Source organism: Centropristis striata, chromosome 1 (genome assembly GCF_030273125.1).
Source record: "Centropristis striata isolate RG_2023a ecotype Rhode Island chromosome 1, C.striata_1.0, whole genome shotgun sequence".
In the NCBI taxonomy this organism is placed as follows: Eukaryota; Metazoa; Chordata; class Actinopteri; order Perciformes; family Serranidae; genus Centropristis; species Centropristis striata.
Genome location: NC_081517.1, coordinates 13,591,190 through 13,614,713, shown reverse-complemented (window position 1 = coordinate 13,614,713; position 23,524 = coordinate 13,591,190). Strand labels below are relative to the sequence as shown.

At 36.0% G+C, this 23,524-nt stretch overlaps 2 protein-coding genes across 3 annotated transcripts; both read right to left on the bottom strand.

Annotated features, from left to right (window-relative positions):
* Positions 1–1,729: 1,729 nt before the first annotated feature.
* On the bottom strand, positions 1,730–10,990 carry ccsapa (centriole, cilia and spindle-associated protein a). Its single transcript, XM_059332808.1, has 4 exons — positions 10,854–10,990; positions 8,976–9,364; positions 4,525–4,868; positions 1,730–3,575 (listed from the first exon to the last, which is right to left on the bottom strand). Exons 1-4 carry the CDS (start codon positions 10,862–10,864, stop codon positions 3,402–3,404), a joined length of 918 nt encoding a protein of 305 aa, XP_059188791.1. The 5' UTR covers positions 10,865–10,990; the 3' UTR covers positions 1,730–3,401.
* A 2,247-nt stretch (positions 10,991–13,237) lies between these two features.
* acta1a (actin alpha 1, skeletal muscle a) lies at positions 13,238–20,298 on the bottom strand. Of its 2 annotated transcripts, XM_059331837.1 has the most exons (7): positions 20,172–20,298; positions 17,969–18,108; positions 17,013–17,337; positions 15,911–16,072; positions 14,707–14,898; positions 14,441–14,622; positions 13,238–13,639 (listed from the first exon to the last, which is right to left on the bottom strand). In XM_059331837.1, the coding sequence occupies exons 2-7, from the start codon at positions 18,095–18,097 to the stop codon at positions 13,496–13,498; spliced, it is 1,134 nt and encodes a 377-aa protein (XP_059187820.1). In that variant the 5' UTR covers positions 18,098–18,108; positions 20,172–20,298; the 3' UTR covers positions 13,238–13,495. The 2 variants fall into 2 exon arrangements, with proteins under 2 accessions (XP_059187820.1, XP_059187813.1); XM_059331830.1 differs by lacking the exon at positions 13,238–13,639 and having other exon boundaries at positions 14,085–14,622.
* Between the last annotated feature and the right edge of the window lie 3,226 nt (positions 20,299–23,524).

Below are 23,524 nucleotides of genomic sequence, written 5' to 3'. Positions count from 1 at the left end.
AAAAAGTAAATAAATGTTTCTGCACATTCAGAGTGACGAGGTTCAGCCGGTGTTAAATCATTAAACATTCTCTGTGAGTTTAAATGCATTCAGATTTAAAAGTTTACTCACAAAATGTACATTTTAAGAAGAAAACATTATGATGAACTTTTAGCCCTCAGTTTTGACATCGACTTGTATTTACAATCTTTAGTTACAACAAACAGTCAGAAAAACGAGATCAAAAACATTTCTTCTCCTTTGATGGAAACAGATGTTAAATAAAACATAAAGGCGCTAAAATTTGAGAGGTTTTAGAGCAGGGAAACGTCATAAATTAGCTGATTAATTGATTAAATTGACCGTTGCTAAGCTCCTCCCCCAAACAATCGTCGTTCAATCATACCTTAGCAACTGTTACTAAAAATCCTACCTTAGCAACCGTTACTAAGAGAAGAAGGTCAAACTGGCTTTGAGCTCTGAGCAACAAGGTGAAACGGTCTGACACCAGGTACCCTCAGAGTTTAGCAGGAGGAGTAATTTATTCCCCTTTTCCAAAACTCATAAAGCAAGAGGAGCATTGCTGGCTGTGGATTAAACATTGTGGGAGACCGCTCTCCCAACTTTATACCACAAAGATCAATAGGTCTATTAGTTAAGCTGCTAGCTAGCAAACATGAGCTAACTAATGATTGTCTAGTTGTTAGATGAGATAACCCAAACAGGATTTAACAGTCATAGTTCCTTTCAACTAGTATTGTTTCCACTACTAGTGCAGAACTAGTCCAACAAACTAATGTTAATGACACCGTGTGTAAAATTAGCACGCTAAGCAATGTTGCTAGGAGCTTAACATAATACAGGGCTGTACAGTGCTAATAGCTAGCGTCACTTTATCCCACATCGGCCGGTGTTACGATTTAACTGGTGACCGGTTTAACTGCTGACAGGTAGGGCAGCAGTTTAAAACAAAAAGAGAATACGTGGCTGCTCTATTTATCTAGCTATTCTTTATTACAAAGTAGAATGTTATCTCTAGAGTCTCCATAAAAGTGTCCATAAAAAGGTTAAGTGTGTTTTAAACCACAGCATTTGGCTGAAAGTCACCAGTTAACATGGTCACCAGTTAAGCCATAACACCGGCTATTAGCTAACAGTATATCTAAATTTCACATTAACTACTAATATAAATGACCATGTAATGTTTCCAATTAATTAAGTGGTGTGAACAGTCTAAGTCTAACATCTTATTTTTTAAAAACCGTATAGCATTTTAACCGTGTATGTTAGCCTTGGGTTTAGCAGAGTCTGCAAAAGGAAGCAAACGGTGAATTAGCCTAGCGCTCGCATTTTCATGAATCGGTCACTTTCATCTCCATGGCTGCTGACGGTGCTGGAAGCTTGAAGGGCATAACAACAGTAACTAAGGGGGCGGAGCTTTTGCGAACAATCAATTAGCTTTAAACATTCCCAAAGTCATTTTTGTAGCTTGAAACTGAGCCTCAACTGAAATTTTAATGTTTCGTTTCATAACAGTGTATTAACTCTTCGTGACTTTAGAGGCGAGGCTGAGGAAAACAGCAGGAAACTGGATTTTAAAGCTCAATTTCTGATCAAAACAAACAAGTTTCAGCTGTTTCACTCATAAACTCATAAAACATAAATTAACAAAACTACACTGTTGCTTTTTAATTAATCTCACAGTTGTTATTTAATACTTCTACTCAAGCAAAAAACTTTAAATTAAATGTTGCATAATCCTCCCACAGAAGTTCTGTTTTGATTAATTGGTCCTTCAGATTTAGAGAATAAAAACACTTAAATCTGAGATTATTATCAGTTTGTATATACTCAGAAAATACTTTAAGTATTAATTCTATTTTGATAAATCTGTTTCGTTTATTCTCATCGAAACTTGAATCGAATATCAAAAATACTCCGGTTTGGTTCGTTTCTCTGAGTTATAAACACACTCTCACACACACACACACACACACACACACACACACACACACACACACAGCTGCCTTTAGTGAAAGAAAAATGTGTGTGAAAGAAGGTTAAAGGCTAAAATGAAGCACAGCAGTTTCATGCTCAGAAATTAAATACATTCAAATTGTGATCTGACTGATTTCTCGTATTTCTTTTTTAATATATAAAAGCGTAGAAAGAGTGAATTCTCTCTGATGTTTGTTCATTATCAAACAGCTTCTACTTTAACACAGATCCACAGGAACAAAATATCAAATATTTCAGTCCATCACTTGTTTGTTTCGCTGCTGTCGGGACATTTGTTTTCTCTCCAAATGATTTGAATTTTAAATAATAACCATATAATAACCATAATATAAGCAGGTAAATGTAACTGTTAATATTTAAAATTTAAATAAAGCAGGTTTTATTCAGTCCTCTGATCAAAACTTATTGTTAATAATTTGATTTTATATCAAAACATTGTGTATTATCAGTAGAGAGAAATTTAAGCACTCTGTAGTAGGAGGACGGACGCTGCAAAAAATAAATAAAAATAAAAATCAAATACTTGATAAATAAATTAATATGCTATTAAATTAAACCAGAATATTTAAAAAATGAATGTAGAAATTTAACAATTAAATAAATAAAATAAATTTACATTTGTAATAATTTCCCTAATAATTTCCTCTCCTATTTAATTTATGTATTTGTATGTATTTTTTGACATAAATTATTAAAATAAATACATTTATCAATTTTAAAATGTATGTATCCAATTTTAAATGCATTATTTGTTTAATAAATTTAATACATTTGAATAATCATAATAATAATAATGCAAAAATATAAATCAAAAAATTAAAAAATAAATGAATAAAAAGGATATTAAAAAGGAAAGTAAATACAAAATAGAATTAATTAGAGAAGAAAATAAAAAAATCAATTTATGTCACATTTTATCAATTAATTAATTAATACCTACTTTATATTAAATATCATTTTTTATTTTTTATTGAGTCATTAATTATTTATTTAAGCAGCTTTCCGTCCTGCATACTGCAGGTCCTGGCAGTATTATTTCTAACTAAAATAATATTTTTTATTAATTGTTATATAAAGTTTTGTCTGTGAGTGTGTAATATTGGTCCGGTGTGAGCTAATATATATTCATATATTATGATATTTAATGTGGAGACATTAATAACTGATCTATAGCTTCCATTATAAATGTTCAGACAAGCTCACTGAACCGTAATAATGCACTGAAGCATCTGCAGATAAATGTTTATGTTTTAGTGAGACAAATAAGGTTAAATTTCGTTTGATTTTTCCTCGACAGCAGCGACACTGATAGACTGTAACAAGACGACTGTTGTTCCATATTTTATCTCTAATGAGGAAACGTTGGTTTGCTTGGGCCGGAGGGGAGGGGGTTTGTCCTGTCTCTACCTCAGCCGGGCGGAGAAGCAGCGCATGTACTCGGTCATCCAGCGGTCGTCCACCACCACCAGCCGGCTCAGCTTCTCCAGGTCAGCGGAGCGAGCCCGCCGGCGGTCCAGGTTGGAGCTGCGTTTGTCGGACACCCGTCGGGTCTGAACGCAGGCGTCGGACGTGTTGCTCTGAGAGGAGAAACCAGAGAGACAGAGAGTCGTTTCCGAAAAGCACACCGGCATTTCATTATTAATGTCTGCAGAGTTTCTGGTGACACGGCTTCACTTCTCTGGTGTCCTGTGAGCCAGGTCCACTCTGCTGGCTTATTTACAGCCTGACTCTTTGCTTTTTAAACCACATCGTGCACCAGCATCACAAGGACATTTAACTGAAAATACTGATATTAATTAACGAGATTCAGCGGTGAAAGAAGTATTCAGACCCTTTATTTATGTAGAAGTACTAATGGCACACTCTAAGATCTGTGAAATACAAAATACTCTCAGGAGAAAAAAAAAGAGAAAAAAACCCTATATGCAATATTAATAATAAATGCCAAATAGCAGCCATGTAAGTATTTTATGTATATAATGTATGTATATGTCTTATTTTTACTCTTTATTCTGTTTTTATATATTTGTAAACTCCTATCTATCTATCTATCTATCTATCTATCTATGAAATGTCTCCACTGCAACAAAAAGTTCACAGAGTAAAAGTACAAATGTATCAGCATGAAAAAGTACTTAATGTACTGGGATTATTATTATTGATGCATTTATGTCAGCAGCGTTTTAATTTAGGAAAGGTAGGGCTCATTTTAACTACTTAATCTACTGTTATGAGGTTTAATTGAAGAAAATGTGTAATAATTTTAAATTGATTGTAATTTTTATGCTAAATCTCAACCTGAAAAGTAGCTAAAGCGGCTAAATGTAGTGGAGTAGAAGTATAAAGTGACATTAAATGGAAATACTCAAGGATTGTACATGTACCTCAAAACTTGCAGTACTTGAGTAAATTATACATTTTACCACTGATGAGATTTATAGTCAACAAATGTCCTGACTAACACCAGCAGTGTGGACCTTTAACTTACTGTTTTTGCCTCTAAATGTTATTATTTTCTTCACTCACATCATTCGTTGTCCTCCTGACCTCTGTCTGTCTCTCGGTCCAGTCCAGCCGGCTGGACGGTCTCCGGTTCTCCTTCTCTCTGGAGCTGATCGGCGGTTGGCTCTTGGCTCTCGGTGGTTTGCGGGCAACGGCCGGTTTCTCGTCGTGGGAGCTGTCCCGCTGTCCGGGCTCCGAGCGAGGGGTGCGGCGGCGGTGGCGGCGCTTCGGTGCGGGGTTCACCGGCTCTGCGTCTGAGGACGTCGTGTCTGCTGGGCCGTTGTCCGTCGCCGTGTCGTCGGAGGGCCCGCCGCCGTTTGGAACCACTGAACCACCGCTGGCTTCGGTCACCCCATTTTCTATCACTGCTGCTTCAAAACAAGAGACACAGAAACATTTTTATTGATATTCTGTTTTTATTACTTGTAGCTGTTTCCTCTGTCACAATTTTTAAGTTTTAATATTTTCTGAGTCTATATATTTTGCTATTTCTACTGTTTTTACATACAGTCATGGAAAAATTATAAGACCATCGTTTTCTTCAATTTCTTGTTCATTTAATTGCCTGGTACAACTAAAGGTACATTTGTTTGAACAAACATATAAGATATCTAGCCATTTTCCATTGTTTTCTTGATTATAACCAAAGTCATTACCAAGAAAACCACGGAAAATGTCTAGATATCAGCTCTTAAATTAAACTTTTATTAGCTGTTTTTGTTGTTATCATTATATTTGTCCAAACAAATTTACCTTTAGTTGTACCAGGAATTAAAATGAACAAGAAATAAGAGAAAACGAGGGTGGTCTAATATTTTTTTCAATTACTGTATATACTTCTATTTATTATTTTATATTATTATATATTCTTGTTTGAGTAACTGGGGCAAAACTGAATTTCCCTCCAATGATCAATAAAATGGAGGTGGGGGAAGAATCGACACAGCATAGTATCGCAATATTTTTCTTGGATATACTATATCAATTCATGGCTGATAAGTATTGATATTTAGCATCAGTATTTTCGCTGTAGCGGGCTCACTTTCAGGGATATAATGGAGATCATATGAAACTATAAGCTCTAAGGAATCTATAGGCACCATGTGTGTCAGGATATCGTGTCAGGAAGTGTTGGAATAACGCTGCAAAGTTCGGCTTTTTTATGTTTCATTCAGAAAAATTCAGAGCAGTGAAGCTTGTTGTTTGTGAAAGTTTGATAAAATGCTGCAGCTGTTGTCGTCCATACATGTTTGATATCAGTTCATTTCAGTTTGACTGAATACTTTGTTGGTCAGTCTGTGGGTTTGACTCTCATTGTGGAGAAATAAAAAGACTGAAGTGAGATGAATACACTGAGAATTTTCTGTTATTGGACAAAACAATTCTTGAATGAATTTAATTCTTTGGACACAAAATGCAGTTAAACAGTTAAATCTCAATATATTGTATCAATACTCACCATATCACAAAATGGTTAAAAATCGTATTGTGACTCAAGTATAGGATAAAAGCGTTTCGTGGGGCCGATACACTGATTCACACCTCTAAAATAAAGTATTTCTGATTCTGATAACTACATCTTAGTCTTTAACCTTCGACCTTTCTTATAATCCATAGGATGAATCCTCACGATTTATTTTAGGCCTGTCACAAAAACTGTTTTTGTTAGATGATATTTTAGCCCAGAAATGAATGAGATAAACAATATTATTGTAGTTTTAAGACCAATTAATGGCACTGATATAATGATAATATAATAGGATTATAATGCACCCTTACAAAGAGCATTGAACTTTTAATTCTTCAGAATATTAAAATCTCTTCAATGAATAAAAGTAGAGAGCAGAAATGATTTCTTTCTGTTCAGTAGTTGGAAAAACCTGCAGTTTGTCAAACATCATGTTGGATAAAGTTTGGTGACATTATTAATGAAACAAACCTGCAGGAAGCAACAGGAGATATTGAGCTCAGACAGTTATCCTGCTCATGTTCTTATATGAAACGTCCCTAATATAATTATCCTGACCTATCCTTCTTCTCTGGTAACTCTATAAACTGTAAACATCTGTTGTGACCCTCAAAAATACTATGTTTGATATAAAAAGATCATAATCTATTTGATAGTATTAATCATTGATCTAAAAAAACAACAACATTTAGCTGTACTTTTTTCAACAATTTTCATGACTTATTTAGATATGTACCTTGATATTTGTTGTGAGTTTGATGTGAAACATTGATTGGACTGACATGTTTTCTGTGGCTCCTGATTGGACGACTGCTGCACACAGTTGTGTTGACTTGTGTAATCAGATCATGTCTGTGAGCCTTTGTCTGAGCTGCGTTAACAGTCTAAACCTGCACCCTGATAAAGGCAAAGACCCAAAACATGTTGGTAAGTTTGACAAGATCCACTAAATTAAGATCTGAAAGAGAGAAATGTGCGGCCTTCTCACTGTATTTATTCTGGATAATGTCTCCAAACGCTCTTTTAACATTTTATTCACTGTGCCCTTGTATTTTACAGCAATATATAAATCTATAAGTCCTGCAACTCTTTGAAATCAGCACAATCAGAACAACTCAAACATGTCTTAGTGCAGAATAACAGTTATCATGCACATGCTGTAGATATTTAAGTATTGTCATGTAAACAGTCTCTCCTGTCCTCTCCTCTCTGCTCTGTGTAAATAGCCTCTCCTGTCCTCTCCTCTCTGCTCGGTGTAAACAGATTTTTTTAGTGAATATTTGTCACGTGACCGTTGGTCTCAGCAGAATCAATCATGTCTTCACAGTGTCTCTGAGGAGCAGAATTTAATGTTTTTAACAGGATCTGGTTAGTGCAAACACGTTATCTTAAATGACACATGTAGAATAAAGAGATTCTGACACAAATATCACAATTTTAAGCCTCGTTTTGGTCACTTTTCTAATGGAAACTTTCGTAACCTGTGATTCGTTCAACGACTGTTCAAAAGTTCAAACTCTGACGATAATGACGATTACTTTTTATCACGGTGTGTTAGTAAGCCAACAACCTGCACCTTTTTTGGGTCTGCATTCTTTATAGTTTTCTTTAACTATTACCAAGTTTAAATTACTAACGCATGCTTTTCTGCATTAAATTCTGTAATAAAATAAATAAATAAAAAAGCCTTATTATTTGCACATATGGGACAACATTGAGCTGATAAGAAGTATATCTATGAAAGGCGAATTTCAGTCTAGCACTATTGTCGTCTGAAGCCACATTTTGGACTCCTTTTTGTTGCAAGTTTTCATTGTTTTGCAGTGGCTTTTGTTCACACAAATATGATAATACACTGATTCATATTCTGCAGATAGCCTTTTAAACCTGCTGTGGTGCTCCCCGGACACTCTCCAGTCTGAGCTTGGATATAAAGGACCTCTTTGTATCTCGATGGCTTTATTTCAGTGTCCAAACAGGACCCACAGTCCCGTCTGATCACTGAACCTTCAGTCCAAATATATTTAGCATCGGCGTGTCCCTGAAGTAAAGCAGCCTCTGGCCCCCATACTGCCAGAGTGACGTTCACACAGGAGCACAAAGAAACTCCTCCTGGGGGTTTGTTCCACTATCCCAAAATACTCCTGGAAGCCAGACAGGAAACGGGGAGAAGAGAAGAACCAGAACCGACTAAAGTACAGACGGGCTTATAAATCTTAGAGTGTAACCTGATCCACCGTCTGCATTGAGTTTAATGCATATTCATGAAGAGTTTCAGAACTCAGTGTTGCCAACTCTTCAAATGAAAGTAGCTGACTGTAGCTCCAAAAGTCACCAGATGATATAATGCGCTCATTTGCATATTTATGACATCACAACACATGCATCTATGTCTGTCTCCGTGCTGTTCGACGCTGTTTTGTGACTTTATTTGTGACTGTTTGGTTGATATTGTGTAAATGAAAGCTTTTCAACAACTTGCTGAATTAAATTTGTAAGAAATCTGTCCACAAAATGTTTAACGCAGAAGAACCATAGTTCTTTTTGTGATATTTATGCTTATTTGTTGTTAAAATGTTGTTGTTTCGGTACAAATTCACCATAGGCCCTGGTAATGTTTGGCATTTTGCTTATAAATCTGCCGGACATCTCTATTCGCTATAGATAATTGCCCTGTTGACTATCGATTATGAGCTGGCTAAAAAAAACTGTTATTTGTGGTCTGACTCAGAGAAAAAAGTCGTAAGGTTGTAAAAACGTTCAGTATCTTTTATAATGAAGATACTGAACTGTTTTGAGGCAGTTTTTAAAAAAAATAAGTTTATAATATAGATGTTTCAGTTTACTGGCAAAAAAGGAGGTTATCAATCACATTAAAGACAAAACAAACAACAAATATAGTTGTATCTACATCAGCTTTTGGCCAAATTGTCACGTTAAACATCGGTATCGGCCCATGAATTCAAAATCGTGCTTTCATATCATTTGTTAGGTAAAGTCTCCTCACCTGTGGTCGCTGCAGCGTCTACGACTGTCGCCTCTGCAGCCGCTCCAGCATCTCCGTCCTCAGAAGGCGGTTCTGCTCCGGGGCTCGTTGACCTCTGCTTCACCTCCAAGGATGTCGGTGGTGGCGGTGGCAGGGACAGAGGGGCGATTTTGTTCCTGGTGAGCCTCGGCGTGGACCAGCCGCTGGAGTTGGAGCCGCTGTCCCAGCCCTCCCAGAACCAGGGTTTGTGGGAATGCTCCATCACCCGCCGGGTCAGACGGTACTTCAGAGAGTCCTCGTAGCATTTGGAGAACGTCTCCCATTTGGGGTCTTTGAACTTCTTCATGTACTCTGTCCGGATTTTCTTGGTCACCATGGTTCTGGTGAGTCCTTCTGTCTGGCTCGTATCACTGCGGAACAATAGATAAGGAAATAAAACCACAAGATAAAATATAACAGCAGTGGGCAACAGAATTTTGACAAATATTATTGGCCTGTTAGTATCTGTGTATACAGGTGCATCTCAATACATTAGAATATGATGGAAAAGTCAATTTCCAGCAGTTCAAGTCAAAAAGCCACAACCAAGTATTGAGTCACATAGATGGACATACTTTTCAGAGGCCAATATTTCCATATTAAACATACTTTTTAAAATTGGTCTTTTGTAATATTCAAAATTTTTTGAGACACTGAATTTTAGGTCTTCATTAAATGTAAGCCATAATCATAATTAGAAGAAATTAAATTGAATACATGAAATGTTACATTCTGTGTGTTATGGATCTGTATAATGATCTTTTTTAATTGAATTACTGACAACTGACTGATAAATAAACTTTTCTATGATACTCTTATTTAGTGGATGCGCCTGTATGCGGTCTGATCCGTACCGTTATGAAAACTTTTTTTATACAATATATAATGCAGAAAATGCTGCTCGGTATGATTTAGAAATGGTCTTCGCTATTTAATTTTTTTATAATTAGTCAGTCATTGACTGAAACTGAACAGTAATTATGTTTAAGCTATTTATTTTATTCCTATTTATTCTTTATTTTCTCAGTTATCATTTATAGAATTGGCTGACGGTTTTCTGTTTGAGAAAGTAGTTCTCAGGGTACATTTGCAGGAAAAAAAAATATCAACAAAATCCATTAAAAATAAACTAAAAAATCCATCATCCATTAATATATTTTTAGCTGCTGATAATATTCTGCCAAAAAAATGAAACAATTTGTCGTTTTCTGAGGGGATCTACCTGCAGCTCTTCGTGACGTGACCTCTGCCAGGTGTGGTGTACCTGTAAGCCCCGCCCACCTCTCTCCACAGCAGATTACCCTCAGAGCAGAGCTTATTATAGTCTTACTACTCACTGTACTCACACTACACCACCATTAACACACCAGCTATTTCTGCCAGGAGTCCTCCCGCCTACACATATTACATTTTTATTTTATCATCTAAATACCTGTTATCTTTGGTAGGAAAATAAACCACATTAATTATTAATTTGTCTGAGCTGGCCTACATCTATTCTAAGCACGAAACCGGAGAAATATTTAGTGTCAAACAGCTTATTCTTAATTTATTTGTGTTTTTCCCCTCTGTAACTGTCTTATTTTGAAGGGTGCTCAGTCACACCCCAAAACAGTATATTTTCATATTTTTTTTATTCTTTAAAAAAAACGTAGAAAAAATATTACAGCTGCGTATGTTTGTTGAGGGTAAAATAAATGACATTAAATGTGTAAATTTGTGTTTTCAAAGGACAGTTATCGTGTGAAAACAGCCGTTCCTTCACCTGCCCGCTCCTCTCAGACCCGTTTGTAAACACGGTCAGGTTTTATTAATTTCAGACTACGGCTGGATATTAAAGTCAGGTATAAAAAGGCTCACCCAGACCTCATTCCAGAGCGGTCCGGACCGGATTGTAAACCCAGTCTGTGGCTTCAGTCCCGCGGTCAGACGCCGAGCATCGCTCCGCTTCTCTCCGACTGACAGCAAACACTGAGAGCAGAGCTACAAGCTAAGCTAACGTACCGCTAACTGCTTCCGGTGGAGACTTTCACAATAGAACTGCGAGACAACAAACGCCTATTGCGGATAATGGGATAGGATATTTAAAATAAAAAAGAATCTGTGAAACAATTTAATTTATCGTCTTCGATATATACACACACACACACACACACACACACACAATATAATATTTCTGTATTTCTAATTATACTATATATGAGTACAATGCAAATGGTATAGTATTCTACATAACGCTAATATACCAAACTAAACTATACTACGGAAACTTAAGGAAAAATAAATTAATTTTTAAAAAATACATTGTTTTTCTGAAAATTCTGATAATTGTCTCTGAATTCTGAGAAAAGTTTTAATGGAATAAAAAATTGAATTAATTTGATGCTCTTGTTTTCCTAGATTAATGAGATAATCAATAATTAATTCAGGAATTAACAAATTTTCCCCCTTAAAATAATCCTTATAAATAAACCTTCCTGGATTGTAAAAATAGCATATATGTTAATAATGACAGTCTCTTTAAACATAACAGAAGTATTCAGATCTTTTATTGAAGTAAAAGTAGCAATACTGCAGTGTAAAGTAGTACAAAAGTATGAAAATCTTAATATACCTAAAGTACCAAAAGTATGTACCTTTTATGTAGTATGGCTTATTTCAGAATGCCATTTTATCTTAACCTTTGTTATGAAAGATAAGCCCTATACTTCCGGTACAGTCGTTAACTCCCGGGAGCTTGATGGAGTGGAGCAGAATTTTGTAGTCATGAAGGATGAAATATGATTTCTTAGAGAAGATGCAGAGACCGGACTGCGCTTGCGTGCTCTGGCTCCATCTGTGCAGTGACGACAACAGGTGAAACAGGTCAGACTTTAAAACTCATTTTACTGTTAAAGGTTACTTTCTACTTACCTTTTAAAGGGCTACTACAACATTTAAAGTCTTCTGTCAAGTCTAAAAAAAATAACCCTGATGATGTCACAGTGATGTCATATGGGTTATCTCGACTCTCGCTAAATTAATTATTTTTTAAGAAAAGCTGCACTACAAACTGAGGACATGGATGCTGAAAGAGGTGGAAGTTAACCAGAGAGAAACTCCTTCTATACATACCACGGACCTGATTGATCCAAACTCCATTCAGAAAACAAGCATTTTAAGAGTTGTTTACTTGTCATCATGCAGTCAGACCTGACAAAGAATGAGTTCAGACTTTTAACTCATCAGCATCATTATGTTGTTATTTCAGCATCCTTTTAACCTGTTCATTACAATTAAATCACAGACAAATCTGTTTTTTTGGGGGGGGCACATACCTCTGTAGTCGTGGAAGTCAGGCCTGGTCATCCAGAACTCCATTCAGAAAACAAGCATTTTAAGAGTTCTTTGCTTGTCGTCCTGCAGACAGACCTGATCAGGCACAAATGCTGACTTTTTATACATCAGCATCATAATGTCATTTCAGCATCCCTTTAATCTTTTATACCTCCGATAAAGTCAGCATAGCCCTGGTCACCCAGAACCTAATTCAGAAAACAAGCAAGTTGTTAACTTGTCCTTCTGCAGCCAGACCTGGTCAGGCATGAGTTGAGACTTTTTACTCATCAGCAACATAATGTTAATTCAGCAACTTTTTGACCTTTTTTATTATAAGTCTTTTTAGGGCCCATACCTCTGTAGTAGTGGCAGTCAGGATAGCCCTAGTCATCCTGAACCTTATTCAGAAAAGAAGCATTTTAAGAGTTGTTTGCTTATCATCCTGCAGACATACCTAACAAAGCCATAATTAAAACTTTTTACACATCTGCATAATGATGTAGTTATTTCTGCATCTTTTTTAACCTGTTTATTACAATTAAATCCCAGCAAAATCTGTTCGTTTGGGCTCATACCATAATGATGTAGTTATGTCAGCATACTTTTGATTTACCATTTAATCAAAGCAGATACAATACTGTTAAGATTGAGTCATGACATTGTTTAGTTTTGCTCACAGGCGCTGCTGGATTTATCTCCACACTTGAAGCAGAACTCTGTTTGTTTTGGAGCTTTGAGAGCTTCATAAAGTTTATTATGAATCTGGTTTCACTCCTGTGTTTGGATTCAGACCAGTGGAGCAGGATTTGTAATGCTTGATGGCTCACAGATGTCATAACGCTTTTTTTTTTTAGGTGTGAAAACATCCACAGTGTTCACAATAAGAAATGAGGCAGCAGTCGAACATGAAAATAAATTTATTTTATTAGTTTCTTTTTGGTCTTTTCTGTGTTTTTTTTTTTTCTCCTTTATCTCAGTTGGTCCGAGTCGGAGTGTGTCGTACCTCGAAGCTTTCACATACACACCGGACATCATTCACATTCACAAACACATCACATACATAACAGAAAGAATAAATAATATGTACAGGTCAGACGCCGCTCCACGGTCTCTGATGGTCGTTTCAGAGTCCTGGGACGTCTTCGTTGCTGCGGATCCTGCTGAAGGGGGGCAGCTGGTTGGGTTTAGAAGCACTTGCGGTGCACGATGCTGGGGCCGGCCTCGTCGTACTCCTGCTTACTGATCCACATCTGCTGGAAGGTGGAGAGGGAGGCCAGGATGGAGCCGCCGATCCAGACGGAGTATTTACGCTCAGGAGGGGCGATGATCTGCAGAGGAGAAGAAATCAGGTGGGTTAATTACCTGATAGCACATATAAAAACCTACTATAACACATAGCAGGATGACTACACAAACTCTTGTGATTTTAAGACGTTGACAAAACAGTTTCACTGCAAAGGTACATTTAGTGGCTGTTCTAGAGTTTGATTTTGAGATGGAACTTTATTTATCCAGAAGGATTCTGATGTGCAGCAAAGTAGGAAATGTGCAAATATAAATTATCAATAAAAAGGTATTAAAAATCCACAAAATCCCAAGTCTATAAAATGTTTTCAAAAGTTCTGAACCATACATTCTTATCAGTGATGGCATTGCAAATTTACATTTTTCTGAGCACTTTAAGAACTTTCCAGTCTTAAGAATGGCTTCTAAACAGACTTGTGCCAGGATTTTTTTTTATCAATTATTGTTTTCAAGGTGAAGAATGAACTAATTATTTTTTTTTAATTGTTCTTCTGGTGGGTGTAGCTTAACTAAGTTTTATTTATTTATTTATTGGCCTTTATTTGATCTGTTAAAGGGCTGTCAGAAGTTGAAAATCAGACAATAATGCCTGATTTTAAGGTTTCAGTCTATGATAAATGGTTTATTTTTGGCAATTTCTTTTAGACCCGCTAGGAAGGTTTTAGGGTTGAAGGGTAAAAATATTTGGGGCTGTGGAGACTGTGAGAGCAGCAGATAAACGCCCATGAATTTGGAATTAAATGGGTGTAATTTTCAAGTGTCCAAGTATTTTTGGCCACATAGTTTGTGTATGATCTGATCAGAGGTGATGTGGAGTCAGTTACCTTGATCTTCATTGTGCTGGGAGCCAGAGCCGTGATCTCCTTCTGCATGCGGTCAGCGATACCCGGGTACATGGTGGTGCCGCCGGACAGCACGTTGTTGGCGTACAGGTCCTTCCGGATGTCGATGTCACACTTCATGATGCTGTTGTAGGCGGTTTCATGGATACCAGCCGACTCCATACCTGTGCAGAAAGAGAGTCGAGTTAGAAAGGACAAAAAGTCTTCAAGTCTTCTGAGGATGCTGAGATACGGCTCAGGCTGCTCACCGATGAAGGAGGGCTGGAACAGGGTCTCGGGGCAGCGGAAACGTTCGTTGCCGATGGTGATGACTTGACCGTCGGGCAGCTCGTAGCTCTTCTCCAGGGAGGAGGAGGAGGCGGCCGTGGCCATCTCGTTCTCAAAGTCCAGAGCCACGTAGCAGAGCTTCTCCTTGATGTCACGCACGATCTCACGCTCAGCTGGAAACACAGAGGAAACATCAGATTTTGTGCAATGAGATAAAAGAAGCAAGCACCAAAATATTACACAATATATATCCAATGAATCTATATTGCTCCAGATTCTTAGATGTTGCAAACAAATTTACTGTTTTCAATAATGAACGAGAATTCTTAATGCATTTTTTTATACTTGAGAACATTTAGTTACTTTTTTAACTCAGAAGAAAGATTAAATATTTTGTAAAATGAATCATATCAAAATTAAATGTAAAAATGTCAGTATACATTTTCTAACATTGTAAACTTGATTAAATATGGTAAAATTTTACAATACCAATTTCACTGAATTTTAATGTTATTTTCAAAGAATAATATGAAGACTTACTTATAAACAGTAAAAAAAAAAAAGTATTTTATATTTATTATATATTGGTATTTATTCATGCCACTGAAATTGATGTATGCCAATAAATATAATTAAACAGATAAAAAGTAACATGCATAAAGACAATAAAAAATTAATTCCCAAATGTATAAATACAAAAAAAAAAGAGTAGTAAAACTGTCTAATTGTATGGCAAAATCTTTAAAGAATTACATTTTTAATAATTTAAAAAAATAATGTCATTTAAATTGATTTTCGCTATTAGATTTTTTTTTAAATCCTTTATAATGATAAGCTTGTAATTTTTTGGCTTTCAGTGTTTTTTACAATAAATATGAAAATCAAAATCTGATTTTGTGCCCAAAAACTATTTAAAAAATCCAAATTAAATCAGAAACTACTATAAAAGGCTCAATTACAAGGGTAGATGTTTTACAAAGGAGTATTGTCATCAAGGCTTTTCATCAAGCTGATTACATTTCCATTTTTAAGCCATTTTTTTTTATATTAAAAGCTCAAAACTTCACCAGCAGGATGCTTCATATTTAGTAAGACTAACAGGATGAGAGGTGATGTTGTCATAGTGTCCTGTGGCTCATCTGGGTCATAAAATTGTTCTTTCTATTCTGATGTTGAAGCGTTTACCGGTTGTGACGAAGGAGTAGCCGCGCTCAGTCAGGATCTTCATGAGGTAGTCGGTCAAGTCGCGGCCGGCCAGATCCAGACGCATGATGGCGTGAGGCAGAGCGTAGCCCTCATAGATCGGCACGTTGTGGGTCACACCATCGCCGGAGTCCAGCACGATACCTGAGAGCAGAAACAAGACGAGGTCAGGACAAGTTCAACAGACAGGATAAATATATCTTCATACTCTCAAATACACCTTCATCACTAATACTTTATTATTGCTTTTCTTAATCACTATTTCTGCCCTAATGTCTCCATCAGGTGGCAGCATTTTTAAAGAGTATTTATATTTAATTTGAGTTTATTTTGCAGACGACTGACAGACTTTTATAGACGGCTAAGAAACAATTATTTTCATTATCAAATAATCTATTGTTTAGTTTCACAGAGCCTGTTGAGACTTCTTCAAACGTCCTATTTTGCTCAAAAACCAAGAAATATTAAGTTTACATGACATAAAACAGAGAAAAGCAGTAAAACCTCACATCAGGGAAGCTGAAATTGCTAATCAAGTCATTATTATATATGAATACTGTTAGTCAATTGCTATTTTTCATATTTTTAATTTGTACATTTATTTTTCTTTGTTTTAAATGTACACTTATTTTTCACTTAATTACTTTTAAATATTTTACATTTATTCAATTAAATTATGTTTACAGCTCAAAAAATACATTATTTTTTATTTTTTAAAGTTTTATACATGCATGGCATTTCCATAGTCAGTGAGTAATTATATTAACTAATCATGATCTCAATATCAAGCAAAAATAATCAAGATTATTATTATTGCAGTCATTGTGCAGCCATACATAACATTGCTGTAATAAACCTGTAAATCAAACACTTATAGGTGAAAATAATATTTAAAAATGTATACTGGGGTTTAACTAACTGTCACAGAAAAGATGTTGGCTTTTTTTCCACAGTTCCAAATAAAACCAGAGATGTTGAATGATGGTTGTTCTAAATGCAAAATCTCCTAAAATGTAGAATAAAAACTATCTTTAGTTGCATCTCTACATAAGTCAGTCATAAGTGTGTGAGACTGCAGACTCACCGGTGGTACGACCGGAGGCGTACAGGGACAGCACGGCCTGGATGGCCACGTACATGGCGGGGACGTTGAAGGTCTCAAACATGATCTGGGTCATCTTCTCCCTGTTGGCTTTGGGGTTGAGGGGGGCCTCCGTCAGCAGGGTGGGGTGTTCCTCAGGGGCCACGCGCAGCTCGTTGTAGAAGGTATGGTGCCAGATCTTCTCCATGTCGTCCCAGTTGGTGATGATGCCGTGCTCGATGGGGTACTTCAGGGTCAGGATGCCCCTCTTGCTCTGGGCCTCGTCGCCCACGTAGGAGTCCTTCTGACCCATGCCGACCATCACGCCCTGAGGGGAGCAGCACACACCGGTGAGGACTGACACCGATGGAGACAGACACAAGCAGTGGCGGTTCTACACAGGAGCCTACAAATTCTACAAATTACAGGGGCCTGTGTCGAATAATTTATAAAATGATCAATTTATAACGATGATATGCACTGATGCCAAAACTCAACATTCTACACGAAACAATTCTTGCCTATTTCTTACCTATCAAACACTATCTCATTGTACACAAAAGGAACCCAGAATGTGTACATTGTATAATAGTTTTATGTGCGATAAAAGCTTGTGTGTATTTAAAAAAAAAGATAATTTTCACTGTACTGAACTTTCAAAATAAAAAAAAGTAATTGTGCACAAAAATGGCAAATGTCATTGTCGTACAAAAATAATTGTTATTGTTGGTAAGTCTCATTGTTTCAATCAATGTATTTGTATCTTTCAAATATAATTAAATGAGATTTTAAATAAGCTAAAATAAAGTTTATGAATGCTTAATATCATCTATGCCCCTCTGATTAAACACGGGCCCCTCCTTGGCCCCTACAGTAAAATTGGTCTCAAAATCGCCACTGGACTTAAAAAGACAGATGCAGTGTTTGATTTGTTTTCCTCCAGGGATGCTGCTGTGTACCTGGTGACGAGGGCGGCCAACGATGGAGGGGAACACGGCCCTGGGGGCGTCGTCTCCGGCAAAGCCCGCCTTCACCAGGCCGGAGCCATTGTCGCACACGAGGGCGGTGGTCTCATCGTCGTCACACATGTCTGCGGGTTCTGGAGGAGGGAAATCAGGAGGTGGTGAGTTTAAATAATTCATTAAAAATCAAAACATCAACTGTGGTATATCCTTATGCTGCCTTCAGGTGCTGTCAGAAAAGACATGCACAAAAGGTGACTTAACTATGTGATGAATTGGGATTTCTCAAAGACTGAGCTGTGAATATGTGATATAGGCACACAGATCATATAACAATTAAATAATTTATCACCATAATAATAATAAAAAAAAAAAGTTTAATATTCTTATTAAAACCTTTCAAAATCAAGTTACAAAGTTATTGTACTATAAGTCTGTTTTTTAAAATACAGTATGTACTTTTGTAATGCTAATTGTATAAATTATATTAATAAATGCTTTCAATAAACACTAATGCATAGTATATGTATAATAACAATAATAACTACTTTTTATGTATATTACTAACTTTCACACCTTCATCACTAAATTGTTGACAATTTTATTATTAGTAGTAATAGTAGTAGTAATTTTTATGTATTAATTTGGACCAAAAACAAAGTCTGAAGCTGCTAAAACCTGCACCACATTTCAAAATAATCAATTTTAAATCTAAATTATTTTATTTTTTGACAGCAGACAGACTTTGTGTTGTTGTTCTGCCTTTGGAAAATATTTTTATTATTATTATTGTTATTATTATTATTATTATTATTATTATTATTATTATTATTATTATTATATCCTATTATTTATTTATATCATATTACTTTGTTCTTCACAAGGATCAAAAGCTGATTAATAAATAAATCTGGTCTTCAGATTTTCTTTCCCATAAAACATTCCCTGTTCTATTTAAACTGTTTGAATAATAGAAAGTAATGACTGTAACTCCTCTCTCTGCCCTGCTGTGTCTGGGTTCTGTTATTTATCATTAAACCAGAGCTGAAAACCGTTTACTCAGCCTGTTGTGACATGTAATCATTAACTGACACAAAGAAACACCACCAACCCTCATTAAGTGTAATGATGCCTTCAAGTACTCCTCATAAACTCCAACTTCTGAACTTCAACAAGTCCTACTTGTTAAGAATGTATTATCGTGAAAACAACCTCTGTAAAGTATTACAACTCATGTTGGGTTTGCCCCCCTTCCTGACATGTGTCAAATATTATGCATTTGCAATTAAATATTAGCCAGGCTAATTAAATATTATAATTTGTGAAGAGTTCTTATTCACAAAAGCTGACTTTTCGCTGTTATTTTCAACTAAAACCTAAAAAATACAGGCTAAACTACACAAGTACATGTTATAGTTATATTTATGAAAATATTTTAAATCTTGCTTCTTTTTGTTTTATCTCTACAGTTCTTTTTTTCCCCAGTATACATCGTTGATTTTATGCTACCTTCCATTTATTTCCATTGTTGAAAATGTTGTCACGATAAATCAAAAAATGGAAAGACATTTTAATTAATGGAAAAAAAGCTTTTGGAAAATGTCTGTTTTGTTGATTTATGTCTGCAAAGTAATTGATTATCGGTACTTGATATTTTAATGGGCATTAAAAAGAGGAATTAAAATAAGAATTTACAAATGCAGTGTCAATACAAAAATGGGAATATACATATCAATAAGATATGTATATAAAAAAAATAAATAACTTTTAGCCTATTTATGGATCAATACCTGTAATAAACAGTTGTTTGTTAAATTAAATAATAATAATAATACATCGATTAGATACACTAGGTGAAAGCCAATTCTGGCTATTTAGAATATGCAATATGTTAATGAAAATGTATTAACTAAACTAAACTAAACATTTAAACTAGTGAACCTAGAATTTCCGACGGCACCTGAAGGCAGCAGGTCTGGCTCCCTGACAGGAAGCCCTCCGCTGCCTGTCACAACAAAAGCTTCTCTTTCTCTCGGCTGAAGGTGAACAGAAGCCAGTTAACCAGTTAACCACTGTGCGCGGATTATTCTCCATCTGTTTCACCCACTTAACCTCACAACAAGCCAAAGTCCATTAACTTTACCACTAACTCCACCTCTCCGGTTCCTCCCCGGCTGCCCGGCTCCTCCAAGCCGCTTACCTCTGCTGGTCTCCGGCTGTCAGTGAGGGAGTCTAACCGCCGCTGGTTACAGCTGAAGGGGGTGATGGGGCAGCGACCACCCGGGTCCTTATATACCCCGGGCTCCTCCATGCCGCCCGGGAGGTGTCTGTCTCTCCTCCCGGTAGGAATGTCCGAGTATCCGGCAGGAATTCGGCCGGTCCCGGCGTCCATATTTGGTCGCGCGGGAGGGAGGGCGGCCGAGGCTCGCGCGCCGGGAGGGCCATATATGGAGAGGAAGCCCCCGCGAGGCCGCCGCGCTGCGCTCGAGCCCGTGTATGGAGCGTTACCGGCGCGTGGAGTACTACTACTACTACCACCACACACACACACACACACACACACACACACACACACACACACACACACACACACACACACACACGAGATTACACACAAGATTACCTGATGTCCTTAAAGACAAAACATTGTGTTTTTGTGCAATGTCAGCAGAAAAAGTACCCATGTATACCTTTTCTAAAACTGCCATAAAATGCTATATATTACTTTTATTTTTCACTGTCACTGAGTAAAATTGTTTAACCAACATCAATCCTACCAAATATTCATATATTTTAAAAAAAAAATGAACAATGCAAGTTTGTTTACATACTGGCACTTACTTTTTATGAAAAAAAATATACATTTTTTAATTTTTTTATATTGTATTTACAACGTTGAACTTTTTGTGGAGGGTCAGATAAAAAAAAATGGTAGGAAAAAAATCATAAAGGTCCCCTTCCTTGAACTGCTATAAAACAAAAAATCTATATTCATCATTACAACCAAATATTTATACATTTTCAAGAGTTTAGCCCTTTAAATGAGTTTGTTTTCAAAATGCCACTGTTGTTTTTATGGAAAAGAAAACAAAAGACAAAATAAATTATTTTTGCCATAAAATGATATAGAAATATAATTTTCACTTTCACAGAGTTAAATATTTTCAACCACCAACAGCCCTGAAAGAAATTAATAATAATAATAATTAAAAGAGAAACCTCTTCCTCTGGGGAAAAAAATCCCCTTCCTTGAACTGCTATACAAATACTATATATATTTATATTATTTTCCACCTTCTGAAAGGATTTTTGTCACATTCTGGGATGTCAATTATGAGCAACAACATTGGATCAGAAACACTTCATTGCTCCATAATACAGCAGCAAAAAATAGTTTAAAAAAAAAGCCAGGGCTCGAACCTGAAATATAATAGAAAGCATGATTTTATGCTGTTTTAGAATCATGGTTTTAATGAGTTTCTATGGGACATTTTTCTCTTTGAAGACATAAACGAGAGTTGCTCTTATCTCTGCTTCAGGAGGATTTTTATCCAACATGCTGACCTTACATTAAGGTTTTTTAACAGAGATCGCAGCAGCAGCTGAGTGACGCTCATGCTCCAGTTTCTAAAACAAGAGGGTCGGGACCTGCAGTTCCAGCAGCTGAGACAGATTCCTCAGAGAGACAAAGAGCCGGAGCCAGCAGACCGGCTGTGTTTATCCAACTGTTCCTGGGACCCACAGAGCTGCAGGAGAGGTTTAAACTGAGTCGCATCATCTTTCCCCTCTGGATGGATGACCACAAACACTTGGTGACAAAATTAGCTTCTTACAAACACAATTACACTGTAGAAAAACATCCTTGACACAGTTCATATGTGACCTCCAGGGGAGAAAAGCTCTCTGACGCTCTAAAAACAAACCTTTAATCCTTTTTTAGAAGCTGAATGAAGATTATTGCCTTAATTAAACTACAAAAATGGTATAGTTTTACTAGAACAGCCTTCAGAGAGCATTTTGTCATCACATTTTTCTTCCTCAAAACCATTATTCTATGTTTCTTTTAAATTAGAGAACTAACACATCAAACTGTAGTATTTCAGATGACTATTATCAACTGGTTCTTTAAATTACACGACAAAACATGTTTATATCTAGTAAAGAATTGTTTCTGTTGAAGTCAGAGGGATCCACTAGAGAGGGGCTAAAGAGCCTGGTAATGAACTACATTTTGAAGCTCTAAATTGAAAGCCTGATAAAACAGAATGCATGATTAAATGCTGTAATGGCTGAGGGATTAAAAATTGTACTTTTAATGGGTTTCAGCTGTGACATTTTTGTCCCTTAAGATCTGAATGTCAGGGTTTTGGATACACAGTTTATTATGGGAGCTTAAGCTGATCTTACTAAATAAAAATAACATAAAACTTGCCATATCACAGCCAAAATGATAGAATAAAATAAAATCATTTATAGCATCTCCCACGAGAACAAAAAGGCTTCTTTCTTTGAACTGTTATACAACAAACCTATCTTCTTCTTTTTCTTCTTTTTTAGCCCTTTAAATGTCAAATTATTTTATTATTATTGCCATAATATTACAGTTAGTTACATCTTTTAACCAGCAACATTCCTAAATACAACTACCAAATATGTATTCATTTTCTGAATCTTTTAAATGCTTGTTTGTTTTCATGTGTCTGGATTTTGGATACACAGTTTATTATAGGAGCTTAGGCTCATCTTACAAAATAAAAAATAAATAAAAACTTTAAAATTAATTATAGAAAAAAATAATAAAAACGCCAAAAATGTTCCCAGTGAAGATCAAGGGATAAATGAGATCCTCTGTGTTGTTGTTTTTAATCAGCTTAGATGACACTGATTTATGTTTTTGGTCCTGTTAAAGATATCTCTCTCCACTTCTGTGGAGCAGACGTCCCTAATCTAACCTACTTTCACTATTTTTAGGCGAGCTGGACCCTGAACACCATCTGCAGCCGCTGGAGCTGAAAGTAGATCATCAGGAGGATCATCAGAGGATCCTGTCAGGGCGGTGGATCTATTTCTACCAGCGTCTGGGCCTTGTCACCACACAGGAGGAAGTCCTGACTGATAGATCAGATATCTGTTACTTTCCAGGTCTGACGGCTTCCATATGACGTATAGTATTATAATAATTATTATTAAAAGTATGATTTTATGATTGATTTATTTCAATTGATTTCTTATTTTAATAATTTTTTCTAAACTATTATTTCAATTAAATTTTTCTTGGCTTTTTCAATTGATTAAATGTTTTTTTTAAGTGCGTTCTTCCTGATTTTTTTCAGATTGTTTATTTGAAAAGAAGCATAGAAATAACATTTTTGTTATCTTTAAAAATGATGCTTCACAATAAAAATAATCGAAAGTAGATAAGGCTGAGTGTGAGGTCTTTTTTTTTCAATTTGTGGGCGAAAGCATTTTGCAGGTGATACGAGTTAAAGTATCATTATTATTAGTGTTTTTAATTTAATTGATTTATTATTATAAAAAAATGATTTCTGTCTT